Raw genomic sequence first — 25906 nt, 5'->3', positions numbered from 1 at the left:
AATCTTTTCAAAAATTTTACTGTGTGGATGTATAAAACTACATGGGAGGTTTGGTGGCTTTTATAGGAGCCTTTTACAAACTTTGATGCATGAGACTAAAGAAAGAAGTGTCCCTAATGCACTTAAGTTTCATGCTTTTCCATGGGGTGTGTGTGTGTGGGGTGGGGGTGGGGGGTGGGGGGTGGGGGGCTGTTTCCACAACTGGGAACTGTGACCTGAGTCACAAAGGAGCAATCTTACCATTGCTACCAAACTTGGCCTTTGATATATGAAAGTAATGAATGATTATAAATAATATTTTGAAGTAAGCATTAATTTTGGTTTTGTATCATTAAAGGCATTACAATCCACATGTGAATCGGAGGTCTTATTGATAGAATGACAATATTCTTGAATGAGTAATTTTTCAATTAGTAAATGCTTCATGATATAAGCGCCCAAGCATACTACGTACGCATCTTGTTATTGGATGTTAGCACAAACTAGAAAGAGATGACATGGAATCGTTGGAGATCTTCTTTTTCTGACATGGTCGATGGCTTCATCTTGACATGGAACATGTGATATTTTCTTCTCTTGGAACTTCAACAAGGGCTTTCTTTTTTTTTAGGCTAATGCTTGGAGATTTTTATTTTCTTTCCATGCTGGTATGCTTAATTGTGAAAAGAAGCACCTTTGATCATGGCAAACATTATGTTTGCCGCCAAATGAACATTCAAAGATATTCCCAAGTGGGTTTTTCATATGCAGAATTGCACCCTGGTAATGATTTCAGCACATTTTACAGGCCCTTTCTTTAAGTCACAGTATCATGCTCTAGTAATTTTTGCTACTTGTAAAAGTAAAATTGTTGCTCATGACCATGTTCTTGAACAAATATTTACTGTTTGAAAAGAAATTATTTTACTTATTGATATTTATTGGCCACCCTGTGAAGCACTGAAAGATCTTCATATTTATTGACCACTTTGGGTACCAGTCCGACGATTTTGCCTTGTGGCAGTAATCTTTCAATATTTACATACACAAGTGTTGACAATTATAAAAACCTTCTGCTTAAATTCTTTTTGAGAATTCAATGTTGAGCTTTTGTCTAAGCCTAATCCTAGATTGGTTTCATGGTAATGAATTGATATGTTAGAAAAAGAAGAGCGGGAAATGAGATGGATAAGGAAGTACATTGCTTTTCTTATTAACCAATTATGGGAAAACATGTTCAAGTTGTGTCCATGTATTGTGGGCTATGAAGCACGAGCAATGTACTTCCTTTTCCATCTCAGAGCTGAAAGTTGATATTTGTCAGGCACATTAAAATAAGTGGGAGAAGGTCCACATAATTAACTTGATTGAACTTGAGGATGGCAGAGCTGAAAGTTCAGAATGTTTTCTTCTTTTCGGTGTGTGTATTTGGTTAACGTCTTGCTATGACTATTAGACATTGATCTATATATCTAAGGTTGCAACAATCTATTGAGTGATGGTCTACTTTCAGTTGTTAATTTATCTACCTTTTATACTTTTGATGGATGGCCTATATGCTGTTTTGTGTGTGTGTGTTTTCTGATACTGGAAATCCTGCCACACAAGTGATTGACATTTTCCGTTCCCACAGAATATGGAGTTGGAGAATAGACGTCGTAAGTCAGCTCAGGCAAGAGTTCCCTCAGATCCAAATGCCTGGCAGCAAATGCGTGAGAATTATGAAGCCATAATTCTTGAAGATCATGTGTTTTCTGAGCAACACAATATAGAATATGCTCTCTGGCAGCTACATTACAGAAGAATTGAGGAATTCAGGACGCACTTCAGTTCTGCTTTAGCATCAAGTACAAGTCTAAAGGGTCCTCCTCGGCCTGATCGAGTCAGTAAAATACGTCTGCAGTTTAAGACGTTCCTGTCAGAAGCCACTGGATTTTACCATGATCTAATTTTGAAAATTAAAGCAAAATATGGGCTACCTCTCGGTTATTTCTCTGAGGATTCAGATAATAGATCTGTTATGGACAAAGATGGAAAGAGATCTGTTGATATGAAGAAAGGTTTGATATCATGTCATCGTTGTTTGATATATCTGGGTGACCTTGCACGTTACAAGGGACTGTATGGAGAGGGAGATTCCAAAGGCCGTGATTATGCTGCTGCCTCGAGTTATTATTTGCAAGCTGTATCCCTCTGGCATTCAAGTGGCAATCCACACCATCAGGTTGTACATTTTTATCTTGCCTTTTGGGGTTATTTGTTGATTTTATGTTATCCTTTTACCATACTTGGATCTGTTAGATTTGAGCTGATTGCTATCTTTTGCTGGGTAAATGTTTAATTTTCTAGCTTGCTATACTGGCAACCTATTCTGGAGATGAATTAGTGGCTGTTTACCGTTATTTTCGGAGCCTGGCAGTGGATAACCCATTTTCAACTGCAAAGGATAACCTTACTGTTGCATTTGAGAAGGTATGACAATTTATTTGGTTGACATTGCAATGGTGTTTGTTCTTTTTTTTGGTTGTCTGGATGTGTCGGTATAAATATGACTCTGTGCTGAGAAATATGGAGGTTTTTGGCTTTAATAGACATTTTATTACAATTTGATATGGTTATTAATGCCTTGTTTGGAACGGATGAGTTTGAAAATTGGAATTCATTTGCAACTGAATCCTACATAATTTGGTATGAGGCAACCTAAAATTCAACTGAATTTCATATTTTAAGTTTTGTCATCATACAAATTAAAATTTTTATCATCATACAACTTAAAATTCAATTGAATTTCATATTTCATGAGAATTCAGTTGCAAATGAATTCTCATGTTTGGTTTGACAACTTAAAATATGAAATTTGATTGAATTCCACGAACTTGTGTTTGGAGTAAATCCAAAACTGAACTTTCATTTGCTCTCTCTTACTTCCTACAGTACCATTGAAACATGCCAAAGCAAACCCCAAGGGAAGGACTGCTACACAACAGTGGAGGAGAGCTAACATTCCAAAAACAAACCCATATGAAATTAGAGAAATTGCCAAAAACGACAAGATGAAGTTGCACTTCATATCTGTTGAGAATTCGTATTAGCTTGTATTAGGTGTGCTGTATAGACTAGTTGTACTTTGTACCTAGCATAGTAACTTGTACATAGCAGTTATAGTGTTTTGATATAGATACTTGTAACCGTAGCTTGATAGATTTGAACAATTAAGTTTTCCCCTCTTCTTGTTCTCTCAATTCTGCATACTGGTTTTCAGTTTCCCTTGGCATGCAGACTTTGTAGTGGAAAATTAGAGGGGGCTTTGCTTCATCTGAGGTTCATATATCTGATTGGAGATCTTTCCAATGTGATGAAAGAAATCTAGGGTTTCTTTAGAGTTGGGAAAAGAATGGTTTAGTTGAGTTGAATTCCATGGAATTCAATTCCTAGATTTTTTTTTTTTTTTTTTCATTCCAAATTGTTGATTCTTGTAGGATACACAAAGGAAAGGATAAGGAAGGGTGACTAATTATCCATTCTAGGATTTGAAGCTGATCTAATCTTTAGTTTTTAGAAACTGCTAAAATCAGTTTAGGATGCTTTTTTAATTCTAGTTTAGGATACTTTCCTAAACTTTGTAGAGGCAATATTTCCTAGTTTTTAACTATTGTAATGTTTCCTATGTTGTAATTCCTCAACCCTATAACTAGGGCTGTATTGTTGTGTGTAAGATATGAATGAAATTATTCCATTCTCATATGGTATCAGATCCTTCGTGATCTGCTCTTGTTATCCTCTCGGTTTGATCTAATCACTATGTGCCTCATTGCATAGTATTGTTTTCTTTCATCCTACTTGTTCAACCATCTATCCTTCCAAATATGTCAGAAATCTCAGAGACCACTTTGTCCATGGCAACGGGGGAGGCTGTCCCATTCGATCAACCAGTCAAAAATCCTCATACTAGTGAGCTACTGGGAATGCATCATTCATACTGCCTAGATGGTAGAAACTACCTTCACTGGTCACAACTTGTAAGAACTTTCCTAAAAGGTCAAGGGAAGATGACCCATTTAATTGAACCATCCCCCATGACCTTAGATCCCACATTCATAGCACGGGATATTGAGGATTCAATGATCATGTCTTGGCTTTGTAGTTCTATACAGCTTGAGGTAAGTAGAAATTACATGTTCTTATCTTCTACAAAAGATATTTGGGAAATTGTTAAGCGTACTTATTCTAAAGTATAAGATGCCTCGGTGATATTTGAGATTAAGACAAAAATAAGTGGTACTAAGCAAGGGTCATTGATGGTAAGTGATTACTATAACAAGATGAATGGATATTTTGCTTGAACTGGATCACTACCAGGATATTAAGATGGTGTGCAACAAGGATGCAACCACCCTTACTACCATACTTGAAGGAGATAGAATTGTAGAGTTCTTGGCAGGTCTTAATGCCGAGTATGATCAGGTAAGAGTACAAGTTCTTGGAAAAGAGAAACTTCCATCTTTTATTGAAGTTTTTTTTATGATTCGGAGTGGGGAGTATTGAAGGATAGTTATGCTCAATGAATCCAATTCTGAGGGCACAACCATGGTGACATATAAGGTGGAAGAAACTAGATTCAAGTCTCAGTAGGGGAAGTCTGACTTGCACATCACAAAATCGAGAAGGATTGTGGTGCACCTATTGTAAGAAGCAAAAGCACACTTAGGAAACATGCTTTAAATTGCATGGGAAGGAGAAAGTTCTGAGTAAGATGGGAGGTTTCAAGAGTTTATCATCTAAAAACCAAGCCTATCTCACAAACAAGGAGCAAGAGGAAGCCACCACAGATAAGGCAGATTTTGCTACCACATTTGACCGAAGTCAATTGAATGCAGATGAAACCAGTAAGCTCAAGAGGTTCCTGAAGACTATTCAGGATGGGACTTGCTCTCAAGCACAAATAGGTACTTGTTTTCACTCTAAATCTTTTATTGCCTCACAAAGTAATAGGAATGATTTGTGAATTTTAGACTCAAGGGCTGCAGACCATATGTCCTATGACCTAAATGTATTTGAAACCTATAAATCGATGGGAACTTCCAAAAGAATCACTATAGCCAATGGAAACTCAATCCCTATAACCGGTCATGGAAGAGTGACCCTTAGTCTCGTTCTTCTTATCCAACAGGTCCTGCACGTTCCTAACTTATCTACCAATTTGATTTCTGTCCATCAGTTCACTAAAGATCTTAATTGTTGTTTTATTTTTTCTCCTCATGCATGTGAATTTTAGGCACTGGACATGGGGAAGATGATTGGTGCTGTTGAGGAGCAGAATGGGTTGCATTACTTGAAAAGGGATAGTGTTTTTACTAAAGGGGATCAACCTATGCTTGCCTATTCATCTCAGTCTACTTCTGCCCTCATTGACATATGGCTTCAGCATTATTGCCTTAGCCATCCTCCTTTTACTTTGTTAAAAACTATGCTTCATTGTGATGTGTGTGAAGTGTCATAGCATCATCGAGTGTCTTATCCCATTATTAATAAATTACCCTGTATTCCTTTTTCATTGATACACTCTGATGTTTGGGGACTATCTAGGATTCCTAATTGTTCTGGGGTTAAATGGTTCATATCTTTCATAGATGATTATGGTAGGATCACTGAATTTGTAAAGATGAAATACTGCTTGAATATTGATCTGAGAACTATAAATTATAATGGAAATGAAAGATAGAAAAGGGCATTTGAGAGGCCCTGAACTCTCCTTGATTAACTCTCAATTTCTGCCTATCTTTCTCTCTCCTTTTCCTCCTATTTATAAGTTGTTGCTTTCCTTTTTCTTCTCTCTACAATAGAATCCGGTTGTGCACATGTTGATTGTGATGCAAGCACAACTGTATTACTATTCTACCCTTGGTTCTTGATGCGTCTCTGGTAGGTCCGCTGGATTGGGGGCCTATCATTACTCCCCTCCCCAACTTTCATCTTGTCCTCAAGGTGAGAAGTGGGGAATTGCTGTTGAATCATGTTGTAGGGCTCCCAAGTCGCTTCCAACAATGGTAAATCTCTCCATTGAATTAAAACATCCAAACCATGTAGGTTATTACCCGTTCCTGGGCGAACTCCTAGCACAGCCTTTGGTTCAACTAGCATCTCAAGGTCTGCACTAAGTTGATTGGGAATTTCCACACTGGCTTTCAATGCCCCTTTTGCCTTACGTAGCTGACACATGGAAAACGGGGTGGATATTGCAATGTGATAGCAGTGTTAACTTGTAGGTTACTGGTCCTATCTTTTGTTCTCGTATGTTAAGTCATTTGTATTAGATTAGCTAGAAGGTCTCGGGAGGGTAGTTATGTCAAGGATGTATTCGGTGGTTCATCTTTCTGTTAGTTGGTTAGTTATGACAACCAAGGTTGTTTGGTCCAACCTTATGTTTTATAAATAAGGGGTTGGGGGGTCATTAATTCTCATTTAGTTTTGATTTTATTTTGGGAAAGTTGTGCGAGTATGTGCTGTGAGAGAGAAAAGTTGGTGAGTTCTTTGTAATCTTGGGTTTAACTCTATATTGCCTGGGAATAGGGCTATGTGAGAGTGTTTTACAATGCATGTAATCGTTCTTGTGATTCAAGATAGTGGAGAAGAGGCCTAAGGCAGTCTGGATGTAGGTTTTCATAAGGGAATTGAACTAGGATAAATTATGTGTCTTCTTGTGTGTGTGTGATCTTCTATTTTGTTTTTCTTTCTTTCATGTGTAGAGTGTTTACAATTATCTTGAGGGTTGAGTGTTTGAATAAGTGAGGCGAAAGACTAGGACGACAACTTGGTATCAGAGCTTGGGCGTCTCTGCCGATCAAGAAACTTAAGAGAAGGAGACAAGTTCCAGAAGAAAGAAATGGCGTCAACTTCATCAAGGTACGATGTAGAAAAATTTGACGGTAACAATAACTTCTCCCTCTGGAAGATTAAGATGGAAGCCCTCCTCGAGAATCTTGGCCTTGAGAAGGTGCTGAAAGAAGAGAAGGAAATGTCAAAGACCCTCACAACAGAACATAAGTAGGAGATTACCAAGAAGGCCTTCCACACTCTAATATTGAGTCTTGGTGACAAAGTTCTCCGGGAAGTATCCAAGATGAAGATGGCAGAAGAAATATGGAAGAAATTAGACAGCCTATACCTAAAGAAGACCCTGTCCAGCTGTCTCTACCTTAAAGCCAAGTTCTTTACATTTAAAATGCAAGATCATCAAAAACTTCAAGATCACATAGATGAATTTAACAAACTTTGTCTAGATCTTGAGAATATAGATGTAAGATACGATGATGAGGATAAGGCACTAGTTTTACTTCACTCATTACTTAAGTCATACAAGACTTTTGTAGACATTTTGAAACATGGTAGGGATAAGCTATCCTTAGATGATGTAATAGGTGCCCTTAGCTCAAGAATTGAGGTTTAAACTGGATGGAAAATCCACCCTGGAGATGTCCTATCAGTAAGGTCTAGAAGCATAAGAAGAGACCCTAGAGGTAGAGGGAAATCAAGGTCAAAGTCTAGGACAGGGAAAGAATCCCATACGATGTTATTATTGCCATGAAAGAGGACACATTGAAAGACATTGCCTTAAGAAAAAGAAAGACCTATCCAATAAGGAGAGTTTAGAAGGGGGTTTGAATGTGTGTGAACTAGGATATGACAGTGCTGATGCACTAATAGTTTCTGAACGAGCAGATAGTAATGAATGGGTCATGGATTATGGCTGCTCATTCCATATGAACCCCGAGAAGCATTGGCTACAAAATTATCAAGAAATAAAGGGGGGAAAGGTCTTGCTAGGCAATGACCATGAGTGTAAGGTCCTAGGCGTGGGTGATGTAAGATTAAAAATGCATGATGGACCCTGTAGGAAATGGGGACACATGATCCATAATTTATGGGATCCCACAAATTAGGGAATCATGTGTCCATAATTTATGGGTTTTGCTTTTTATCTTTTAGTTTGAATAATGGGAGGATTAGTGAGTTATTTTGTATATAAGATGATGTAGGTTGATTAGGTTTGGGTGTGCGAAGATATCATTGTTGTTTCAATTATCTTATTATATGGTATCAAAGCCACTCGCAGTCGTCACCAATCTACCACTGTTCTAGCAGACGAGTCCATTGCTGTTGTCAAAACACTAGGAGCAGAGAAGATGAAGGGTCTCTTGTTCGTCATTCTAGCAACGCCGTCACCACCATTGTACTCATCTCTCTCAGCCCATCTAGTTCCTAGTGGTTTTGTCGTCTGCCGCTTCCGTCCATCGTTGTTGACGTGAATTCCAGTAACCATCATTATTAATAAAATGACCACCTCCACTTCATCCATAGTGGAATCGACTAGTATCTCGACTGTCTCCAACCCCCAATTATCTTTAGTATCCAATCATTCTGAAAACCCCTCAATACAAATCACCTCTCATAAATTGAATTAGAGCAATTTTAGAGAGTGGTATCAATCAGTATTACTCATGATCAAGGGAGGAGGAAAGATGGGATATTTAACAGGAGCAATGACAACACCTCCATCAGATTCTATCACCTATAGTGTATGGGAAGCAAAAAACTCAATTGTCATGGCATGGTTGATAAACTCGATGGAGAAAAAGATTAGGAGCTTGTACCTGTTCTACCAAACAACAAAAAAATTGTGGGATGGATTAAAAAAGATGTACTCAGACCTTGATAATATATCTCAAAGTTTTGAAGTGCTCTAAAATTCGAAACACTCAACAAGGGTACATTATTTGTCACCGAGTATTTTAATACGCACTTAGAACTGTGGTAGCAAATCAATTTGTTTCACAATGTTGATTGGAAGTGTCCGGATGATGGAGTCCTATACAATAAAATGGTAGAAAGAGATTGAATATTTGATTTCTTACAAGGCCTGAATCAAGATTTTAATGATGTTCGAGGACGTATACTTGACACAAAGCCTTTACTTAAACTGAAGGAGGTGTTTGCTGAAGTCTGATGTGAAGAAATAAGGAGAAAAGTGATGTATTCTCTAGTACCGAGCTCATCCACTGAGATAGCAGTCTACAGATCTGCTTTAGTTGCAAATTGAAATGAAGGATATACTCCAAAAGGTCCTTTTGGAAAGGACATGCGGTTGTGGTGTGAGCATTGTGTGAGAATCCCACATCGCCTCAGCAAGGGAGACTTGGGCTATATATGAGGCGGAGGATCCCTCCACATGTTAAGTTGACTTTTTAGGTTGGACTTCTACCTCTGACTTTTCACATGGTATTAGAGCCAACCCTTGGCTGGGAGACTACCCTCGGTCGTAGTCATGGACCAATACCCTACTCAATCACTTAGACATGTATCAGTTACTGGAGAAGCTTTGGCGTGGGGCGGAGTGTGAGAATCTCACATTGCCCCAGCAAGGGAGACTTGGGCTATATATGAGGAGGAGGATCCCTCCACCTGTTAAGCTAGCTTTTTAGGTTGGAGTTCTACCTTTGACTTCTCACACATTGTAAGAAGCCTAACCATATCAAAGACATGTGCTAGGATATTCATGGCAAGCCCCCAGATTGGAAGCCATGAAGCCAGAGGAGAAATAATGCCTATGTGGCTGAGATAACAACTGATGCATCTTCTCAACCATTCTCAGTACAGCAGATGGAAATTCTCTGAAAATTGATGGCTTCCTCATCAATTACAGTTGCCTCCAAAACTGTCCAATCAATCTCCACCAGCTTTGCAACAATTACATCCAATAAAGGTATTTTTTCCTTATTGTCATGTAAAGACTCACATGATACTTGGATAGTGGACACAGGTACTTCTGACTACATGACAAGCTCTAATACAGGATTCAGTAACCATCAACCATACAAGGAAAATATTGGTATTACTGTAGTAGATGGGTCCATGTGCACAGCAATAGGGAGAGGAGATATGGAACTCAATGAGTTGTAGTTGAATTCAGTTCTTTATGTTCCAAATCTATAGTGGAATTTACTTTTAGTGAGTAAATTAACTAAAGATTTGAACTGTTCAGAAACATTTTTCCCTTTTGGCTATAAATTTCAGGATTTGTCATCGGAGAGGACAATTAGGAATGTTGAGGAGCGAAAGGGTCTCTATTACTTGTTAGGTGTTGGTTCTCCTTCAAGTTCAAAGTTACGTATTGTTTTTTTTCTTGTTTTTTAATTCCAATATTCTGTTATGGCATCATAGATTAGGCCACCCCAGTTTCTCTTATCTAAAGCGTTTGTACCCTCATTTGTTTGTTAATAAAGATCCTTCATCATTTCAATGTGATCATTATACTCTTGCTAAACAAACCTGTGCAGTTTATCCACCTCACACATACAAACCTTCTACTCCTTTCCATTTAATTCATAATGATGTATGGGGACCATCACGAGTGTTCAATTTAACCTGGGAATAATGGTTTGTTATTTTTATTAATAACCATACTCGAGTATGTTGGGTTTACTTGATGAGAGAAAAATCCGAAGTGATTACAATTTTTAAACAATTCCACAATCGTGTCACAAATGTTTTTTAGTCATCTATCCATATTCTTTGAACGGATAATGGTAGAGAGTATTTCTCCCATGAACTAAATGAATATCTCCAAGAATATGGGATACTTCATTAAAGTTCATATGGGTATATTCCTCAACAAAATGTGGTTACTGAGAGAAAAAATCACCACCTATTGGAAGCTGCTCGATCCATAATGTTTGCCAGTCATGTTCCACACTCTTTTTGGGGTGAAACCATTCTTACATCAACATTTCTTGTCAATTGTGTTCCCTCCAAAGTCCTTCAATATTGAACACCCCTCAATGCATTGTTATTTGTCTTCCCTTCTTCTCGAGTTCATAATTCTCTTGAACCTCGTGTGTTTGGGTGTGTGATATTTGTCCATAATGTTCAACCCAACTTGGGGCAAGTTTGATCCTAAAGCTTTCAAATGTGTCTTTCTTGGTTACTCCTCCACACAAAAGGGCTATAAGTGCTATTATCCTTCTACGAAACGATTCCTGATCTCGTGTGATGTTTCCTTTGTTGAAGATCAATCCTTCTACCCCCAAGTTTTTCTCTAGGGGGAGAATAATACTCAAGGAGACAAACATGGGGAACTCAATTTCTTCGAGCCCTTCCCTTTGATCTCCTCATCTTTTCCTTCTCAATCTGATTCTAAGTCCAAAAACGGTGGTGATGTAGGTCAAGGGGAGAATCTAACACTGTAGACCCAAAACCAATTCTAGTTTATTCTAAGAGATCACAAACTCCAATGCAAACTCAAGAGTATGAATCGATGGCTGATCCCATTACTACGGATAACCAAGAAGATGATGAAAAAAATGAGCCATGTTGTGAGGAAGAAGAACCTATCAATAACATTGATCTTCCGATTGCCATAAGGAAGGGGATAAGGTCTTGTATGAGAAATTCAAAGTATTATATATTAGATTATGTTGCATATACTAAGTTATCAGGAACTTTCGAAGCCTTTGTTGCAAAGATTGATGACCTTCAAATTCCTAGAAATCTTTTTAAGATCCAAATTGGAAGAAAGTTGTACTAGAAGAGATGAATGCGCTGAATGATAATGAAACTTGGGAGATGGTAAAGTTACTAGAAGGGAAGAAAACAGTTGGTAGTAAATGGATCTTCTCAGTAAAGTATAAACTATATGGAACTATTAAATGGTATAAGGCAAGACTAGTAGCACAAGGTTTTACTCAAACCTATGGAATAGATTATGAAGAAGCCTTTGCACCAATCGCCAAGTTTAACTCAATCAGAATTCTATTGACTATTGTTGCTAATTTAGATTGGAGATTACACTAGCTAGACATTAAGAATGCTTTTCTCAATGGCACATTAGAGGATGAGGTATATATAAGAGTTCCTCTTGGATTTGAAGCAAAGGGAGATCCAGACAAGGTATGTAAGCTAAAAAAGGCTCTTTATGGTTTGAAACAATCACCTCGAGCTTGGTTTACACGGTTCAGTGCTGTTATGAAGGATCTTAGATACAACCAAGGGCAAACTGATCACAACTTATTTGTGAAGAAGAATAAGTTAGGAAAACAAGCAATACTCATTGTATATGTTGATGATATGGTGATCACAGGTGATGATGAAATGGAAATTGGAAATCTCAAAAAGAGACTTCAAGTTGAATTCATGGTAAAAGATCTTAGGGAACTTTGATACTTTCTTGGAATGGAGGTTGCAAGAAGTCACAAATGGATTTTCATTTTATAGATAAAGTACACACTTGACTTACTTAAGGAGACATGAAAACTTGGGTGTAAACCTTTTAGTACCCCTTTGGAATGTAATTGGAAGCACAAGGTGTTAGATAGTGATCCTCCAGTGAATAAAGAGAGCTATCAACATTTGCTAGAAAAACTCAACTACCTATCACTCACAAGATCAGATATTGCCTTTAGTGTTAAGCTAGTTCATGCACGCTCCCACAAAAAAGCACATGGAGGTAGCAAACTAGATTATGAGGTATTTAAAGGGAAGTCCTGACAAAGAGTTATTGTTTAAAAAGACTGGAATCAGGGATGATGTTGGTTTTCTAGATGCAGACTGGCCAAGAGCTGTTGATGATTGCAAGTCAACCACTAAGTATTGCACAAAAGTTTGGGGTAATCTAGTGACATGGAGAAGCAAGAAACAATTTGTGATTGCTCGAAGCAGTCCAGAAGCAGAGTATAGAGTTGTAGCTCAAGGAACATGTGAACTCATTTGGATATAGAGGTTGATGACAGATTTAAACATGCCAATAACAGATCTTACTATGAAGTTGTTTAGTGACAGCAAATCAGCTATTAGTGTAGTTCATAATCTGGTTCAACATGATCGGATGAAACATGTGAGGATTGACAGAGACTTCATCAAGACTGAGATTAAGAATGGGACTATCGCCTTATCCTACATTCCTACCAAGTCCCACGAAGTTGATGTTTTAACCAAAATACTTCAGAAATCAAGTTTCGATATCTATATTTGCAAATTGAGAATGACTGATATTTATTCTCCAACTTGAGGGAGAGTGTAGGAAATGGGGACACATGATCCATAATTTATGGGATCCCACAAATTAGGGAATCATGTGTCCATAATTTATGGGTTTTGCTTTTTATCTTTTAGTTTGAATAATAGGAGGATTAGTGAGTTATTTTGTATATAAGATGTTGTAGGTTGATTAGGTTTGAGAGAGTGAAAATATCATTGTTGTTTCAATTATCTAATTATAGATCCTATAGAACCCTCACTTCAGTAAAGTATGTTCCGGAACTCAAGAGAAATTTGATTTCTCTTGGTGAGTTAGATAGGAATGGCCTAAAATTTAAGGGTGAGGGTGGAGTCTTGAAAATATCTAAAGGATTATTAGTATGTATGAAGGTAGTGCAGCAGAATGGAATATACCTTCTACAAGCATTCACCTTAAGTGGTGAAGCTGTAGTAGTAAGTAGCAATATCCAAAATCAGGCAATGTTGTGGCATTTAAGAATGTCACATATAAGTGAGCAAGGGCTCAAAGAACTTGCCAAACAAGAAATTTTGGGTTAGGGATGGGTCATTGAATTAAGTGTGTGAATCCTGCATTTATGGCAAAGCTACCAAAATAATGTTTAATAAAACAGCTATACACTCATCCAAATCACCCTTAGACTATATTCACTCAGATTTGTGGGGGCTAGCCCAAATCCTAACCCATGGAGGCTCTTAGTACTTCTTGTCAATTATTGATGATTTCTCTAGAATGCTATGGGTTTATGCCTTAAAATCTAAGGATAATACCTTTGAAGCTTTTAGGACATGGAAAGTAATGGTTGAAAATCAAAAAGGCTGATCTGTTAAGGCAATAAGAATTGATAATGGGATTGAATTTTGTAATAGGGAGTTCAATCAAATGTGTAAGGATAGTGGGATTATAAGACACTTGATTGCCCTAGGAAACCCTAAACAAAATGGGTTAGTCAAAAGAATGAATAGGACCCTATTAGAAAGGGTCAGGTGCATGCTTTTCCATGCAAATTTACCAAAATCCTTTTGGGGAGAGGCAGTCTCAAGGGTTGCTCATGTGATAAATAGGTCTTCATTAGTAGCCATTGACTTTAAAACCCCATATGAAAGGTGGACAAGTCATAAACCAAGTCTAAAACCTTAGAGTGTTTGGGTGCTTAGCTTGTGCTCGTATGAAGCAAGGCAAGCTTGGACCTAGAGCGAAGAAATACCTATTCATTGGTTATCCCATTGGTGTAAAAGGCTATAAGCTGTTGAACCTTAAACCTGAAGGGCCCAGAACAATGTCATAAGAGATGTGACATTTGATGAATGTACTACCATGAAATTAGGAAATAAGCAACATGATTTAGAAGAAAAGGGAGAGACCATAGATGTGGAAATTTATGGAATAGGGCCTGATAATTCCATAGAAACATCTGGAAATGATCAGGACTTGAATGAACAGGTCCAAGAAGGAGATCAGGGCCAAGACTCAACTCAATATGAGGAGAGTGAAGGAGGAAGTGATGCAGACTCTAGCCTAGGGGACCAGCCAGACCTTCTAGATATAGTGTAATAAAGGATAGGTAGCCTAGGACCTAAAGGCCTCCACAATGATTTGGCTACTTAGATTTAGTAGCATATGCTCTTATTAGTGCATTAGAAAGTGTAGGAGATGAACCCCTCACCTATGAAGAGGCAATGGCCTCTAGAGACTTTGAGAAATGGATAGAAGCCATGAAATCAAAAATTGCATCTCTTAGGAAGAAAGACTTGGGATCTGGTTGATAGGCCTAAAGGACAACGAATAGTGGGCTGTAAATGGCTGTATAAAATCAAGAAAGGTGTTACAAACAACCCTAAACCTAGGTACAAGGTTATGTTAGTTGCAAAGGGTTTTACCCAAGTACCGGGAATAGATTTCAATAAGGTGAGAGATTTGAATGAGGTTTTCTCACCTGTTGTGAGACATACCTCAATAAGAGTGTTGTTGGCTATCACTATTCATTTAAACCTAAAATTGGAGCAAATGGAACAGTAGCTTGTCAAGTCTCGGACACAAGACTTGTAGTGTAGAGATTTAGAAGGATTGAGAGAGAGAGAGAGAGATAGAAATGGGAGGGAAAATGAGAGAATTGAGAGGGAAAGGAAAGAATTCAAGAGGGAAAGATCTTCTCATTCAACATAGAAGTCCCATCCTCCTACAATCGGCCTTATATAGGCCCTTCCTGCAGTTCATATTGTAACCGTGGGGAGAGTTCTAGTTCACGCTACACAAGTGGCCCATGTGGGATACGGTTATTACAAAAGTTCATTGCAAAAGAATTACAAAACTACCAATGGGACATAACATAGCTTTCCTTCATGGAGACTTAGATGAGAAAATTTTAATGGATCAACCTAAAGGCTTTGAGTCTAGAGCAGAGGTGGAGGTGGTGTGTTTGCTTAAGAAATCCTTGTATGAGCTTAAACAATCTCCAAGACAATGGTATGGAAATTTGATATTGTTATGTTAAAGCAAGGGTATCTTAGAAGTTCCTATGATTGTTGCATTTACTTTAAACATGTCTCACCTAACATCTCAATTTACTTGCTTCTCTATGTGGATGACATGCTCATAGCAAGTCAATTCGAGCAAGAGATTCAACAACTAAAATTGAGACTAAAATCTGAATTTGAGATGAAGGAACTGGGTGAAGCAAAGAAAATTCTAGGGATACAAATCTCTAGAAGTAACAAAGGAAAATTTACCTATCTCAAAAATCCTATCTAGAAAAGTTGATATCTAGGTTTAAAATGGCAAATGCTAAGGTTGTAAATGTGCCATTTGCCTCTCATTTTAAGTTGTTCTTGGATCAATCTCCAAAGGATGAGGAAAGTATGAAGGAAATGGAAAATATTCCATACTCGAGTGCAGTGAGAAGTTTAATGTATAGTATGGTATGCACTCGACCCGACTTAGCTCATGCAATGAGTGTAGTAAGTCGGTTTATGGCAAATCCAAGAAAATCCCACTGGAATGCAAAGAAGTGGATATTTAGATACCTAAAGGGATCATCTAAGAATGTTTTATCTTATGGTGGAGCTAATATTGGAAATCAAGCTAGTATCCTAGGGTTCTCGGATGTAGATTATGCTGCCGATTTAGATAAAAGGGGATCCACATTAGGGTATGTGTTTAAGTTGTGGAACTCTACAATTAGTTGGAAGTCTAGTCTCTAACATGTGGTAGCATTATCTACCACCGAAGATGAATACATTGTTGTATCGGAAGCTATGTGGCTTAAGGGTCTAGTTAGTGAGCTCCTAGGGATAGATGTCAAGGAAACTTTGACGTGTGATAGTCAAAGTGCCATTTATTTGTCTAAAAATCAGTCTCATCATGAAATAACTAGGCATATAGATGTTAAACACCACTTCATTAGGGAAATAATTGAAAAACATAATGTTATACTAACCAAAGTTTCAGGTGAAGAGAATGTGGTTGACATGTTTACTAAAGCTGTACCTATCGCGAAGCTAAGGCATTGCATGAAGATACTGCAAGTTATTCCAGATGCTGATTAAAAGGAGTAGCATGGCAGCAAGGGAGGGTGCAAGTAGCAGTCATGAGGAAGTCTAATCTAACTCAAATGGGTGGAGAATGTGTTTAAGTCATTTGACTTAGATTAGCTAGAAAGTCTCGGGAGGGTAGTTATGTCAAGGATGTATTCGGTAGTACATCTTTCTGTTAATTGGTTAGTTATAACAGCCAAGGTTGTTTGGTCAATTATGTCTTGTTTGGTCTGCCCTTATGTTTTATAAATCAGGGGTCGGGGGTCATTAATTCTCATTCGGTTTTGATTCTATTTTGGGAAAACTTTGTGAGTATGTGCTGTGTGAGAGAAAAGTTAGTGAGTGCTTTGTAATCTTACGTTTAACTCTGTATTGCCTGGGAATAGGGCTGTGAGAGAGTGTTCTATAGTGTATGTAATCGTCCCTGTGTTTCAAGATAGTGAAGAAGAGGCCTAAGGCAGTCTGGATATAGGTCTCTGCAAGGGAGCTGAACCAGGATAAATTATGTGCCTTCTTGTGTGCGTGTGATCTTCTATTTTGTTGTTTCCATATTCTGTTTTTCTTTCTTTCGTGTGTAGAGTGTTTACGATTATCTTGAGGGCTGAGTGTTTGAATAAGTGAGGCGGAAGACTGGGACAACGCCATAGGATACACAAAAGAAACTATAAGGAAGGGTGACTAATTATCCATTCTAGGATTTGAAGCTGATCTAATCTTTGGTTTTTAGAAATTGCTAAAATCAGTTTAGGATGCTTTCTTCATTCTAGTTTAGGATACTTTCCTTAACTTTGTATAGACAATCTTTCCTAGTTTTAACTATTGTAATCTTTCCTATGTTGTAATTCCTTATCCCTATAACTAGGGTTGTATTGTTGTGTAAGATATGAATGAAATTATTCCATTCTCACACAAGCACACAAATTTGGAATTGGAAATGAATTTCACAAAAATTCGTGGAATTCATTCATTCCGAACAGGTGAAAATATTTTCTTCCATATGCTGTACGGGTTCATTTGTTCGTGTCATGCATGATATGCATTAATAGCTTATGGATGAATTTGGATGTACAATACAATAGTAATCTTGTTGGCCAGGAAATCCATTTTGTTCTAATTATTTGATCAATTCTTCTTATTTCCCTGCACTTCCCCCTTCCCCCTTAAAAAAAAAGAAGCATACTGATGTGTTAGTCAAAGGCAAGCTACATGTTGTAAGCTTTGCTTGAAACCTGGGGGCTCTGTAGATATAAATTTAAAAATTGAATTATTTATTATTGCAATTAACCACTTTAAAATTGGGATGACACTATCACACAGGAGGTGGGGTCTGGGGCAAGGGAGGGGAGAGTGAGTTTTGTTTCTTTCTTCTTTTCTTTTCTGGAACACTATGCCCGTATGGAATGAATGTCTGGTGGGAGACCCGAGAACAAAGGACTGCTTAAATAAGCCTTTTGATATGTTATAGTAATGAAATTTATTAAAGCATGATGTTTTGTCTAGGAGTTGCTTAAGATTATTGAAGTAAAATATCACTATCTCATATATGAGTTGGTCTTTTTGATGATATGAATTTCTTATTTATTTATTTATTTTTATTTTTTATTTTTTTTTTGGGGGGGGGGTTGGTTGTACCATGGGAAATTTGTAGATTAAAAAATGGTTCAGAATTGTCAGAATCGTACTTATTTTACCACCTGCTCTGTTGGCAGAATCGCCTGATTTACTGTAAGCTGCATGAGGCTACAAAAGCTTCTACTACCAGTGAATCATCCTGGCAGTTGACTGCCAAAGGAAGAGGCAAAGCAGAGGCAAAGCTCCAATCTAAGAGTCCTAGCATTGGAACCACCATTGTCTCAGAAAGAGCAACCAGTGTTTATGATCCATATAAAACTTTTTGCATCAGCTTTGTTCGTTTGAATGGGATCCTGTTCACACGCACTAGGTATTTAACTTGAACATTACTTTGTTTACTTTTTTTTTTTTAACATTACTTTGTTTACAGCATTTATAGCAATTACTTATAAAGGACTTATTTCCTCCAGCTTGGAAACATTTGCGGAAGTCCTTGCTCTGGCGAGCAGTACTTTGGTTGAGCTTCTTTCCTCTGGGCCAGCGGAAGAGCTGAATTTTGGCCCAGATGCTGCTGAGAATGGACTTGTCATTGTTCGTCTTATCTCTATTCTTATATTCACAGTAAACAGTGCAAGTAGGGATGGTGAAGGTCAGAATTATGCTGATATTGTGCAACGGAGAGTTTTCATTCAGAATGCACTTGGTGCAGTCTTTGAGTTAGTGGGGCATATATTAATGAGATGTGCACAGTTGCACGACCCTTGTTCGAGTTACCTGCTTCCTGGCATTCTAGTTTTCATGGAATGGTTGGCTTCTTGTCCTGATGTTGCAGCAGGCAGTGACATAGATGATAAACAAGAAACTGTCAGATCAAAATTTTGGAACCATTGGATATCTTTATTAAATAAGCTTTTGTCAGCTGGCTTGGCCATTATGGATGCTGAAGATGGGACCCACTTTTTCAATATGAGCAGGTATGAGGAAGGGGAAACTGAAAAAAGGTTTGCTTTATGGGAGGATTTTGAATTGAGAGGATTCTTGCCCCTTCACCGTGCACAAAGCAGTTTGGATTTTTCAAGGAAATTTTCTGTTGGAGGTGATGGTAACAAGGAGAAAAGTGCTCGTGTTAAAAGGATTTTAGCAGCAGGAAAGTCTTTAGTAAATGTAGTTAAGGTTGACCAAAATACAATAATATTTGATCATGTGAGAAATTTCCTTTTTGGTAGCGAGCCGCCAGCATCAAATGATTTCATAATCATGCCTTTTTCAGGCAGTCCTGAGGTAGATGGTGTGAATCAAATACTTCCAACAGAGAGTGCAAAAAATGCCACTGTTGTGCAGCCAAAGGCACAAGTGTATATGGAAGGGGAAGAGGAGGATGAGGTGATTGTTTTCAAGCCAACATTGCCAGAAAAGCGAAGTGATTTGACCATTTCAAAGGGCATACCTAATGAAGGCCTGGAGCCTGAAACATACGAACTCGCTGATAGTTTTCAGTGGCGTGATGGATCTGTTTCTGCTCATCACAATAATCTTCGCCAGTTGTCTGCTTTCAATACAAATCCCAAGGCATCTGTTTCTGTTGCCAACCACATTATGCAACATTTGCAACCAACTCAACCGCACTCTCCAATGTTAGACCAACAAGCTTCTCTTGCTAATACCTTGAACAGTTTGAGCATATTGGAGAATGGGCATCTAACTAAACCTGGAATGCAGGCAGATCTAACCAGCAGAAATACCTTGGCTGGTAAAGAACAGTTTCATGAGGGTTCTGTTTCAGCTTGTCTGAGTGATCGTCGCCTGCATACTGCTTTTAATGGAAACCCACCACCACCTGTTTCTGTTGGCAACCAAAATTTGTCACATATGCAGCCAATTCATTTGCACCATTCAGGGTGGTTGGACCAACAAGCTTCTCTGGCTAATGGCTTGAAGGGTTCAAATATCTTGGAAAATGGATATGTACGGAAATCTGGAATGCAACATGAACTACCCATTTCCCACTATACTTCACTTTCACTTCCAGTCCAACAATCGGTTGATGCTAATCCTAGTGGTATAGCTTACAGTTTGGCAAAGGCCTCAGAAATGATAATGCAATCCAAGATTGACAATATTTCATCTTCTGGATTTACTTCCAGCAGTTTTCCTGTAAATACATCCCCAACATTGTCGACAAGTTCAAGAAAAAGTCCAGTAAGTCGACCTGCAAGGCATATTGGCCCTCCCCCTGGTTTTAACTCTGTCCCTCGTAAACCTGCAAATGAGCCCATGTCTGAGTCAGATTTGATGGCTGATAATCTTCCCATGGATGACTATAGCTGGTTAGATGGATATAAGTTGCCATTACCGATGACGGCCTCGGAGTTCAGTGAATCTATCAAACACTCTTCCCAGATTATTCCCCATTCTGTCAGTAAGCACAATGAGATTGTGGGCCCAAGTAGCTTTCCCTTTCCAGGAAAACAAGTTCCGGCACAACAGTTCCCCTTGGAAAAACAGAATGGGTGGGAGGGTGCCCATAGTCTAGAACATCTGAATTTACAACATCAGCAGCTGCATCTGCAGCAACTCATCAAAGGAAGTCAGCAGTTTATCCCACTCCCAGAGCAACATCAAAGACAGTCCATATGGACAGGTCACCCCCCTGTGTGAATCACTTCGAAAGCATTTGATGCTAGTAAGTTGACACTTTTAAACTGCATCTATTAGGTCATCTGAATCATTTCAAAAGCATCAGATAGTAAACTGCATGTTATTTCCTAAGCCATCTTATTTGATACTTTGTGCTCTTACACTTGCTACTTTTTTAATTAACGATGTCAGAAAAATATTCTGATTTTGTGCACTTTTGTTGTTGAGGTACCTGAAAGTGATTGTGGTGGATGTCCTTCATCCTGCTCCTACCATTTTGGCACTCCAACTTTGCAGCTCTGTCAATTTTGTTTAGTTTTGTTGGAGCATGGTGGTTTTGAGTCCTGCAGGCTCTTGCTGGTTAACAAGTAAGTATCTATTCTCCGTTTGTACTCTATGTTGGAACATGCAAGTTTGTTACGGAAACTTATTTTGGCAGAAAATTTATCACATGGTAAAAGTCTAATATTCTAGCTGACACAGTACAGTTTTTGGAGATGCCCAGTGTATAGTCTCCAAGAGATGGGACATGTTTAACTGTTTCATATCTGTTTGGACCCCACCAAAAGTGATGTTAAATGTTCTCTTGTGAGAATCTATGAAAAAATTGGCATTCCAGGGACCGTGAGTATGTGTAATGGCTATTGATAGAGATTGTGAGATCCATAAATAGCTAGTGATAGGTAGGATATGCGTTGGAGAAATGAACAAAATCTCTAGTTGTTTCCTTTTGAACAGATGAAACTTTTCTGTTTCACTGAAGTCCAACAATACTTGGAAAGTACACCATAACATACATATTAAAGTATAAAAAAATACAACATAATATAACAAAAAATAAGTTGAGTAGGCAAGTATTTAGGTTTTAGAGATTTGATTTTTCATATTATTAACTGCAAATTCTTCCAGCAAAAAATATAAAGGTTGTAGTGAAACCTATTGAAAGACTCTGTCTGAAAGAACTCCTACCTTTTCATTTAGTCCCTCCAATCTCTGTTCTGCGAGGCCGCTAGGGCTTTCCCTCCTTCGCAGCAGAGGGCTGTGGCTGCGAGCCTCTACAGGGTTGGAAGCAGGGGAGAAGTGCCACTTAGTTAATTTTTATTTTTTTTCAATTAAATCACCTGCTGAAGCCTCTTTTGAAATAGTATCACGTCTATGTTAGATAATACAATTTTTCATGTTGCTGACTAGATTTTCAGTCCAAATGGTGTTGAGATTTGCATTCTTTAGAACCGTTTACGTTATGTATTTCAAAATTTAGTAGTCAACAGTGTTACCATTTTTTTCCTTGTAGCTACTTTTTTTTTCCTTTACCAAAATGTTTCAGTTTCCATGCTAATCAAAATGATTCAATAAAAAAGAATTTTGGTCCTTGAGTTCAGAGACAAAAATATGAGAGATTGATTGGAGAAAAATGATCGATGTGCAAATTGAACTTTAAATAAATTCAGAAGAAAAAATGCCAGTTGGAAGGATCAGTAGGTTTATTTTTTATTTAACTTGGAACCATGCGATGGATCATGACCATACAATTATCTTCATTCACAGTCATCTCAAGGAATTTTTCAATACGAAAATGGTGTTAGAATTTTATTTTATCATTCCCTACTAGATGGTTGCGTTGGCAAGGGCTTCTCGCATAAATTTTTGCTACAATGTTCTTTTGCGTGATTTGTATTGTTAATTTAACTTGTAGAATTCAATTGATATTACAAAGGTCACTCTACCAACCCTAACTGGTTAGGATAAGGTGCAGATATGTGATTATGTATATAACTTAAAGAAGCTTGAAGTTCTTAAGCAAATGTGGAATTGAAACTTTTAAGTCTATATGTGAGATACCCTGTCACCTCGACCCATTTCTCGAACTAGCGGCATCTACTCAACCACCTGATTTTACTCTTCAAAAAATTATTTGAAGCTTCAAATTGATTAGCTATCTCCAAAATAATGTCAAGAAGCTCTAGCTAAAAATAGAGTATATGGTATATATAAACTAAAACTCAAACTTAGAAAGCTGTGCACAGTCAGTGATAAAGTGAAAGAGCCACCAAGCTGTTGCCACTGGATGGCCTAACTAAAACATGTACAAAATGAGCACAAGCTTGGCCATGTTCATTGGAACCCATTAAATCACATTTTCTTCTTTATAACGAAGTGGATAGGAAATACTTCATCTTTCATGAACTGTCATTCAACCATCGATAAGATTCTTGTGGGTTCCAATATCTTAAGCCGAAATTTTTTGAAAGTAGCTTGTTTGTTCATTTTCTACAGTGGAAGCAAACTGTCAACTCTGTCCCATGTCTTGAACATAAGCTGGCAAGGGTTTTTTACCTTCACCATGATTGTCCCTCATGTCTCTCACATATGGGCCATTTACTGGGACACTTCATCTGAGAATGAAATTTTCTCAATTCATGAGAAGATTCTTGTGAGTGCCAGAATCTAAAAAGCTGAAGAAGCTTTTGAGAATGGTTGTAATGCTCCTCCTTTCTACAGTGGAAGCAACTGTCACTTCTACCAACTTATGTGTAAGCTGCACAGAATTCTTTACATATAACATGATACTCCCACATTGCTGTGCAGTAGTTTCCCCAGTTCAACTACACAACTGAATGTCCTCATAAGATACTACGTAGCATCCCAATGGATTTGGTTGAATTGAATGTGTTGTCCCTTAATATATATTTGTTGGACTACAAACACATTCAACACAAACCAAGCTGAATTTTTCTGTTTCGTTTTTTATTTCTTTAGTGCAATCTTCTGTTTTTGGGTGTGATGTTCAAGAACCATGGGCCGTTCACTTCTGGTTTTAGTTTTAAACTGAACTGAACCAGTATTTGAGGTACCCTTCTACACATGATAAAGAGCCTTGGCTTACCTATCAAACAGACAAGCAAAACAAATAAATAAAGATTCCAGATCTCTATTTCTTCTGCGTTTCACTCTACCATTCTTTACGTGTGAGTCCTTTGTCTGCATAGTACCGTGAAATATTACTCATATTTTTCCTGTTGCATCCCTTAATTTCCAATTTCATATTATTGCATATATACATGTTTGCCTCTGCACATTTATCTCACTGATGGCAATACTTAATTCTAGTCTAAGAAGTAATGATGTTACATCATTCGTAGATGAGTTTTCCCCCCCTATTGTTAGATGAGGTTAAGAGTAGAGATTCTTGGTCTCATTGGTATTTGTAAAAGCTCCGCCCCTTTTGGCAGGTAGTCACTAATATTGCATTTCTTACTAGATGGATTCTAACTCACCAATTATCACTATCTGTGATTATATTTTTTATACAGAATAATTTGCTATTAAAGGATAAAATATAGTTGTTATGGTAATTATAATTTCGTTTAAGTGATGCCGGTGTTAGGGTCATGTGCTATCATGATATGCGGAATGTGTTGTGATCAGTACTTGTAAAACATGGGAAAAAGTAAGTGCTTATGAACATGAATTAGAATTTTTTAGACCTAGAGTATGTTGATTAAATACAAGGTTGGCTTAGGTGGTGGGGTAGGTTTGTGGGTTTACATGAGAATCTTGGGCATATGATGGTATGATGTCCTTGCTTTTTGTGCATGAGTAAAATGTTCTGTTCTGGCTTCTATCCATGGACATCGTACATGCACACCATTAAATACCACGTACGTATCTATAACATGTGGTTGGACTAAAAAATTGGTGATATAACGAGTCAAAGACCCAAAAGCACACGGCAGTGTACTTTAATACACACACACACACACAATATCTAAATTAATCTGTATTGTTTTCAGTAAGACCTGATCGTTTTTGATTTTTTCCAGATCGTGCTGTGTTTCCCAGGCTGGAGGAATCAAAACTGTGGAACACATGTGATGAAACGCAGTCCGGGTCTATCCTTTCGGTGGACCGAAACGCATGTTAATAAGACCACCCATTGGTTGTGGGTTTTGTCTCAAGCAGATGGGTGGGAATAAAGGTGACGGCAGTACAGTAAACTGTGATAACAAGACTAGTTGTTGAATTAGTTTTGTCGTGTCAGTATCATCCTAATTGCAGTGTCCTGGTAGCCTGACCATATGGGAATGCTGCTTGATAGTTTGTTCCCCAGAACATGCTATATCATCAGATGGAATCGATAATAAGTGATGTTACTCGGTCTGTTCTCTTCCAGAGAGCATCAGTGCCATGTTTGATATGCTTCTGAGGTGGAGGAGTTGGGTTGGGTTTATGTTTGAGCTTGCTTGAAGAGCCTGATAAGATGGTAGTAGGTCTGAGGAGCATGGCTATAGTTAATTTAGGAGGTGTGGGCGGGTGGTTACCAGTTCACTCAGTGGAGTGCCGCCACCCACACAGCAATGTGTTGAGTGTGTGGGTTCCTGGGTTCAATAAAGAAAGACTCCATTTAGCTTATTATGTATTTCAGTTTATGGATGGTTTGGGTTCAAAATTCCTTTTATTTTTCTGTCTGTTAATTTTGCAATTTTAGTGACATTCACATATGCTTTGCAATCTCAAATAGGTGGTTGGTCACAAAAGTGTAACCCAAGTTCTTTTGTTTGTTTTTTTCCTTAAAAATGGAGCGGTTTTCTTGGAGGTAAAACTTTAGCATTATTGTTGAACAGTGTCACCAAAGGGATCCACAACTATAAGAGAGGTGAAACATTTCATTTTGTATGATCTCTTTGGTTTGGGTAATCCAGAGTCTGTTGATGGGTTGACGTTATTTTATGCCAAAATTATTCTTCAAATATATATATATATATTATATATGCTTATGACTATATTGAACACTTATGATGACAATATAAAAAAAAAAAAATCACCAATCTCATTTATATTATGCTCTCCAGTTAAATGCTCAACTGATTTGAGTGCTTTCACGGCCTCCCGATACAGCTTAGGGAGGGGTTAATTAATCCAAGTCAGGAAACAGCTCAAGTGATTTGAGTGCTTTCACGGCCTCCGGATACAACTTAGGGAGGGGTTAATTAATCCAAGTCAGGAACCCCCTCCCCCCCCCCCCCCCCCCCCCCCCAAAAAAAAAAAAGAAAATTCTATCGGCAACCCAAAAATTACTCTTTATAATTCATGTCTCATCAAAATTTTTAATAATTTTAAAATATTTATTTTATCC

At 37.9% G+C, this 25906-nt stretch overlaps 1 protein-coding gene across 3 annotated transcripts in view; it reads left to right on the top strand.

Annotated features, from left to right (window-relative positions):
* LOC127804262 (nonsense-mediated mRNA decay factor SMG7-like) overlaps positions 1–25205 on the top strand; it is a 33712-nt gene extending 8507 nt beyond the window's left edge. For all 3 annotated transcript variants that reach the window (XM_052341091.1, XM_052341101.1, XM_052341109.1), the window contains 6 exons: positions 1613–2203; positions 2329–2451; positions 18270–18502; positions 18603–20815; positions 20998–21137; positions 24594–25205. In XM_052341091.1, the coding sequence (XP_052197051.1) occupies positions 1613–2203; positions 2329–2451; positions 18270–18502; positions 18603–20790 (3135 nt within the window). In that variant the 3' untranslated portion in view covers positions 20791–20815; positions 20998–21137; positions 24594–25205. The remainder of the gene's footprint in view (positions 1–1612; positions 2204–2328; positions 2452–18269; positions 18503–18602; positions 20816–20997; positions 21138–24593) is intronic.
* The last annotated feature ends 701 nt before the right edge of the window (positions 25206–25906 follow it).

This window comes from Diospyros lotus, chromosome 1 (genome assembly GCF_014633365.1).
Source record: "Diospyros lotus cultivar Yz01 chromosome 1, ASM1463336v1, whole genome shotgun sequence".
NCBI lineage: Eukaryota > Viridiplantae > Streptophyta > Magnoliopsida > Ericales > Ebenaceae > Diospyros > Diospyros lotus.
This window is presented reverse-complemented; position numbering and strand designations above follow the sequence as displayed.